Raw genomic sequence first — 7,093 nt, 5'->3', positions numbered from 1 at the left:
TATTCACCTGCATGTTCAAGCTGAAGGTTTTGTTTATTGATTTATAGTCAATCTAAATCACTGTTTCTCAGATGTGAACCACAGATTCATATTTCACAGATGAATCCTCACATATACTTTAAACGGGAGTGATCAAGCTTTTTCTTCTAGTCAATTAAATAAAGTTGTATTTAAGATTTATTAACAAAATTAATCGCCATGTAGCAAATTCAAATATGCATAAAAATACAACATTTTCAATATATATAATAATATATAAAACACAACTGAATAAAACTGGAGGCATTTTCCCCATTAGATGTCAGTAAAGCTCCACTGGGACACATTGGCTGGATTTGGGATTTGCAGTTTTTCTCTCAAATATTACAAGCAAGCACACACATTTTTTTTATTACACACATGCAAACCACACTCTGACATCCATACCAACACACACACACAATTATAGCTGCATATTTTATCCAATTGGCTCTATAATGTGCAGAAAACAGGAATAAAGCGCATCTGGTAAAAAATGTCAATTTTGAAGTGAAGAATGAAAGTCTATTAACAAGGATTGCATCATTTTATAGTTGAATGACCCTGGGATTAAAAATAGTAGGTTTAATGGGTTTCAATGGGGAATTTTTTGTCCAAAAGGTCCTGAGTGGAACTTTGCGTTACTAGTGCAATATAGGTTTATTAAAGGAAAAGGGGGTAAAATAGTAAAATTCCAATAAAAATACACACCAGTACCGAAATGAATTGGCATTAACAGGCAAAATGATACAAAAAAAAAAAAAACTGAAAGAGACCAAAATGTCCATAAGGTCACACAAGGGTTAACATCTGGATTCATGGTCCATACTCTGGTTTATTGGGAAAGCCGGAGACTGTGGTCTGGTTATTTGTCCCGGTCGAGGCTGGAGTGAAACACCGCAGGGTTGAAGGAGTCTCTGGGATACGGAAGGTCCCGCAGGAGCCGATAGTCCGCCGGCGGCCGCAGGGTCATCGGGACGAACCCAGACGTCAGGAGCGGCGGGAGGAAGTTCGGTGTGGGATAGAGTCTCAGCGGGCCGATCGCAAACCCAGGGTTAAACCCCAACATCCCGTCGCTGAACGAGTGAGACGAAGAAGAGTGGAGCGGAGAGAAGGCCGAACTGGAGTGTCCTCGTGACCCGCCGGCTCCGCTTGACCTCTGACCCTCCCGAGAGCCGCCGGCTCCGCTTGACCTCTGACCCTCCCGGGTGCCTAGCAGCAGCTCGATGGCCTTCACCACGTCTCCCGATCCGGCCTCCAGCGCCGAGTCCAGAGCGTCCCGCTCCACCTGAGGGAAGATCTTCATCAGGACGGCAGTGGGGTTTCGCCCGGGAGCTTCCCACTGTTTCTCCGACTCCAGATCCGGTCCAGGAGACGGGTCACTCTTTCCTGAGGTGAAGAACGCCTGATCCACCAACCCACTCAACATGCTGCACTTCTGAAGGCTTTTCTCTGCAAGAATAAAGCACAGTGTCAGAACAGTTTGCTAATGACAGATTCTGAGTTCAAACACTGTAGTGGGAAAATCAGTTCTCTGCATTCACATTGTCGCCTTAAATAGATCTGAGCTCTTATGAAACAGGGACAATCACACTGCTTTCTGAACTATTATTATAACAGTTTTTGGGTAACACTTTAGAATACTGTTCCTTCGTTAATGAATAACTATACAGGAAAAAATGAGTAACGCACTATTAACATTCTACTAACTACTATTAACTAACAAGAAACGACTTCCCTGAGATAATGGGAAGAGTATTGCTTTGCTAGATGCTTATGGGGAAAACTCCTTTTCTCCAAATATTGAAGCCTTTAATTCAAAAACGCAGTGCCACAGCACAGCCATAATAGAGCGGCGATCTGAGCATGCTCATTGGACGTACTGCACGTACCTATGGTGAAGCAGCGTGTCTGCGTGAGCCAATCGCGGTGCGTTCCACCGAGTGAGAGAACAGCCCGCCAAAACGGGCGGGGCGTCTGCCTATAAAATCAGCTCATTTCGCCATGGGAATCAGGTTTAATTAGACTTAAGCGACGAAGCTGTGCGAATTAGCACAGCCGTCTACACAATACTCGTTCCCATTATCTCAGGGAACCGAGGTTATGTAAGTAACCGAGTCGTTCCCTTTATAAACATTTACTCGTATTGCGTCGCTAGACACTTATGGGGAACCAATACAACCACGCCGTGCTATGTGAGCAGAACAACATGTTCTGTGGTCCTAGACTGGAACGCCCAGGTGAGGGTCCCTATACGGTAGGACTAAGGAAGGGTACGATATGGCCTAAAAAAGGCTTGGACTGCAGTCGGAGCCCCTGGAAAGGATGGCAGTGGGTTGGCATCTACACAGAGAGTATTTGTGCCTGCAGCGCAGAGACCTTCAGATTGTAAAACCTGGTGAAGGTGGACGGCGAGGACCAGCCAGCCACCGCACAGATGTCATCAATAGACACGCCACTGGACTGCGCCCAGGACGAGGCCATGTCCAAGTGGAGTGAGCTCTGACGCTGATGGGGCATTGAAGGCCCACCGAAGTATAAGTCGACGCCATAAGCCAATAGCACATAAGTATAAGCAAATAGCGTCTACTATCCAACAGGATAGTCTCTGATTCGTGACCGAAAGCTATTTGGTCCGGCCACCGACGCATACGAAAAGCTGCTCTGACTGTCTAAAATCATCCGAACGCTGCATATATAGCCTTAACCCTCTGGGGACCAGAAACGCGTCGGCGCGTTTTGCTCGTTTTTTTTCACATAGCAGAAAAATAGACTTAAAGTACTACCATCATTTCTGTTCATATAGAGCTAAGAAATATGAGAAAATAATCTGTTAAATGTCTACTTTTTTATGTGCCCACATACAATCGAAATAAAATATTGTGCTTTTGTAAAATAAAGAAAATAAACAGGGTGTGCGTTCTGCCTCTCGGTCACCGTGAACTTTTTTTCTGGAGCACGTCTCTAATCTTCAACACAACTCAGCTAATACTATTCACCCAGCCATAAGCAATATATCTTTTAAATCATTTGAGTTTGTACTTTTAAATGATCCGATTCAAAACTAAAATTAATATTCTCCGTTTATGTCATCTAAATAAAAAGAGAGACGTGTCAGCCCGTCTCATTATCGTTCTCTCAGCTGATTATCCCTGGTAATGTGACACGCCCACGGAGAGCACGCGCTATTCAAACACAAATATGTGAAGCAACACATTGAGACGCGTTAGCGCCCATAAACTCTGAAAACACACATTATTTTTTAGTCAGATTAATCTACTGTTGTCTTGCGCGGCTATATGAGGAACAATCCTGGGACAATTTACCACAGAACAAGTGCTGGTTTATTTTCACTTCGAGGATGAACAGATTCAGCTGAGAAGTAAGTGTTTTATGCAAGTGCTTTGTTCTAATAACGTTTATAGTTAACGTTTATAGTCTAATAACGTATATAGAATAACGTTAGTGTCTGTAAACGGAAAAATAGCATACTGTTTTTGTGAATCATTTTTGTGTGTGTGTGTGTGTGTGTGTGTGTGAATGAATGAATGAATGAATGAATGAATGAATGAATGAATGAATGAACGCACAGATACGTACTGTTACAGACTAAATAACAGACAACATTTCGTTGACTCGTTTTGGATAAAGTTTTTACTCTAAAATAGACATCAAATAAGCTTTTTTTAGGAGTTTCTGCTCATATGTTAGTATGTTATAATATATAGTATGTTTTGTCAATAAACTAATCAACTAAGATGTTATAGTGTTTGTTCAAGCTATATCAAAATAATGAATCCTCAACTTTGAAATATGTATGATCAAACTAAGACATTTATGGAAAAAGACAATTTTCTTTTCAAGATGTTTCCAACTCTAACTTTGAACTTTGAACTGAAATAAAACCATGTCCTTATGGTGAAGGGTGTGTGATAGAAGTGTCCAGACGTATGCACCCTGTATTTTCCTTATATAAATCCAAACAATCTAAAAGCCATTCTTTTTTAAATCTCCTCATTCTTTGTGCAAGGCTCCTGTAATGATATGGCCTGATAGCACCTAATAGGGCCATTATGGGAGGGTCTTTGTCTTTCTCAAGTGTGAAATGCCATACATATTAATGAGAGATCACGCCTCCTGCATAAAGCTTTCTGACACAAAACACGTCATTAAAAATGTAAAATACTTTATTGACTTATCTGAATGAGTAGTCAGGATGATTCTCACATAGTTTTGGAGCAAATATTCTAGGCTATGTGATACAATTTTCAAAAGTCTTGTGAAGAAATAATCAATGTGTTTTGTGGTCTTATTTCAGCAACTTTCATTGTAATTTTTTTTCAAAAACCACGCATAAACATTATTCTCTTAAAAATACAAACATGTACATACATGTTGCTCACTTATCATGGTAGTCCCGTCTGTGCTATATAGAGTGAATTTACACCTTTGCCATTAACATGTTTATAAATAACTGAAAAAAGCACAAATGTCAGTGCATGTCAAAACATCCCAAGGGCCCCGAAAACACTCTGGTCCCCAGAGGGTTAAGGCCCAAAAGGGGCATAGTAAGTGGAGTTGATGCTTGTCTTCTGAGTCAGGGAGAGCGGACAGCGTAATCATCTGTGCTCTGAACGGAGTAGAAAGCACTTGGGCGCATAGCCATGCCTCGGTTTGAGGATGACTTTGGAGTCCTTAGGCCCAAACTCAAGGCAGGAAGAGCTGACGGAGAGCGATGCTAATGCTAGCAGTAATGTGGTCTTGAGCAAAAGTGGTCGGAGTTCAGCCGACTGCAGTGGTTTGATCGGGGGGCCTTTGAGGGCCCTAAGAACTGTGGATAATTCCCAAGGGGGTATGGTAAGAGGATGAGGCGGGTTGAGCCCCTTTCAGAAAGCGGACGACTAGATCTCTTCTACCCAATGACTGGTCGGCCACCAGAGCATGGTGCGCTGATATGGCCGCCACATAGACTTTGAGCGTGGAGGGGGTAGGAAGGGATGTACCAGGGGTACTTTGCATGAGAAAGGGTCCTGGTTCCGGACTGAACACCAATCAGAGAAGACGGACCACTTAAGAGCGTAGAGACGTCTCGTGGACAGACCATTACCCTGGGAACACATTGTCTCGGGACAGCATGTCTGCTCCCTGCTTCAGTCTGCCCAGCACATGCACCGGTCTCAGAGAGTGCAGGTTGCATTGTGCCCATAACAGGAGGCGTCGGGCTAGTCTGTATAGAGGCTGCGATTTGAGTCCACCCTGGTGGTTTACATAGGATACTACCGCTATGTTGTCTGATCAAACTAAGACGTGGTGTCCTATTAGGTCCGGTAGGAAGGTTTTGAGGCCTAGAAAAACTGCCATCATTTCGAGGCAGTTGATATGCAGCCACTTTTCCGTGCTCGACCAGGAGCCGTAAGTCGGTCTGCCTTCGCACAGAGCTCCCCAACCTGCGTTGGAGGCGTCTGTGGAGACCAACCTCATGTTTACTCCAATCTGGTAACGATTGGGGTTCTTCCAACGTCTCATGAGGGCATGGTTTAGATGTCTGAGGTCTAGGATGGGCCTAAGGCCACCATCCTTCTTGGGAACAAGGAAGTACCGACAGTAGAAGCCTGACTCGCTGTGGGGTGGAGGGACCGTTCCACAGCTCTTTTCGCCAGTGAGCTCATTACTTCGGTGCGGAGGAGGTGAGCCACATCGCTCTTCACCGTAGTATTGACTATGCCTGTGAAGCGAGGGTCTGACATACTGAATTGAGTATTTTTTCATTTTATTTTGTTCGCTATAACAGCGGTCAATTGCATGGGTGCGTGAACTTGAACAGGCCCATACTCCGCAATTGTAACATTTACTCCAACAGCCGGAACTGAACAGGGTGTTTGAAGGGACACTCAAGACTTTTTGGAGGGTGGTCCGGCCGCAGCAAGACTTAGCCCTCCCCTCTTCCTTCCTGGCGGATCAGGACTGCTTCTCCAGTCCAGCGTTATTTTAGGTTGGGGTCCCTGGTGTTTAGGAGGGAAGCGTTTTGGCTGCCGGCGCTGGCTGCTGAAACGCATTTTCTGCCTGCGAGGACTTCTGTTGACGCAATTATTAATATTAATTATGAACCTGTATACATAAGGTAATGGTAACCCATTAGTAATGTATCAAGTGTTACTACATCCTTCTAAAGGAACTAATAATAATTTGGATCAGTATTTTAAAGTGAGGATCATGGGAACACAGTAGTAATGACTAAAGTGTTACCAAATCCATCTGAAGGAATAACTATTCAAAATCTTACAAAAAAAACTCAAAAGCTTACAATGACTTCAGTCAATATTAAGTAGTTATCAAGCTTTTCACTTTAGAATACTGATCCAAATAGTAGTTCGTTTAGAAGAATGTAGTAACACTTGAGTCATTACTAGTGGGTTACCTTTACCTCATATTCTACAGTATGCATTATTCATGTTAATTATGAACCCGTATACAGTTCTCTGGAAGGTTTGAAAAAAAATAGTAGTTATTGATAAGCTAATAGTGAACTAGCCTACCACATTCAACTGAGCGCTATTATTTACTAATTAGTTAACCAGTTTCTTGTTAGTTAATAGAATGTTAATAGTGTGTTACTCATTTGTTCCTGTGTAGTTATTCATTAATGAAGGAACAGTATTATAAAGTGTTACCCTATATATTATATTATTATTTGTAGTAGGTATGTATATGTATGTTTCTAATATTGACAAAATTATTCAATAGGCTATATTAATATTTAAGTTGCTACATCATTGTAGAAAAATTACCTATAGCCTAATAAGCCTATACACAATAAAAAGCTACATATCCTTTAACTTTAAAACTGACTGAACACGAATCTACTTAGGACTGATTCGGTCCACATTTAAACCAAAACACTATTAAAACAGCTTAAAATCATCTACCGTCCGGCCTGAAGGCGTCGAACGCGCTCAGCGCTGCTCTGGAGACGCTCGCGCCGCCCTGCGTCGCTCCTGCCGCGGGGTAGATCAGCTGCAGCTCCTCCTGCGCCTGCTGCCTCCGCAACGCCACCTGAGCCGCCATGACGCGCTGC

At 42.9% G+C, this 7,093-nt stretch overlaps 1 protein-coding gene across 1 annotated transcript in view; it reads right to left on the bottom strand.

Moving 5' to 3' along the window:
- Positions 1-805: 805 nt before the first annotated feature.
- Positions 806-7,093, bottom strand: part of LOC130079588 (doublesex- and mab-3-related transcription factor A1-like) — a 6,514-nt gene continuing 226 nt past the window's right edge. Inside the window, exons 1-2 of the mRNA XM_056244902.1 lie at positions 6,945-7,093; positions 806-1,470 (exon numbers count right to left, since the gene is read on the bottom strand). The exon at positions 6,945-7,093 is cut by the window's right edge and continues 226 nt beyond it. Coding sequence (XP_056100877.1) covers positions 884-1,470; positions 6,945-7,093 — 736 coding nt within the window. The 3' untranslated portion in view covers positions 806-883. The remainder of the gene's footprint in view (positions 1,471-6,944) is intronic.

Source organism: Rhinichthys klamathensis, unplaced genomic scaffold, assembly GCF_029890125.1.
Source record: "Rhinichthys klamathensis goyatoka isolate OS25496 unplaced genomic scaffold, OSU_Roscu_1.1 h1tg001143l_1, whole genome shotgun sequence".
Taxonomy (NCBI): domain Eukaryota; kingdom Metazoa; phylum Chordata; class Actinopteri; order Cypriniformes; family Leuciscidae; genus Rhinichthys; species Rhinichthys klamathensis.
Note: the sequence above shows the minus strand (reverse complement) of the source record. Positions and strands in the feature narration are given on the sequence as shown.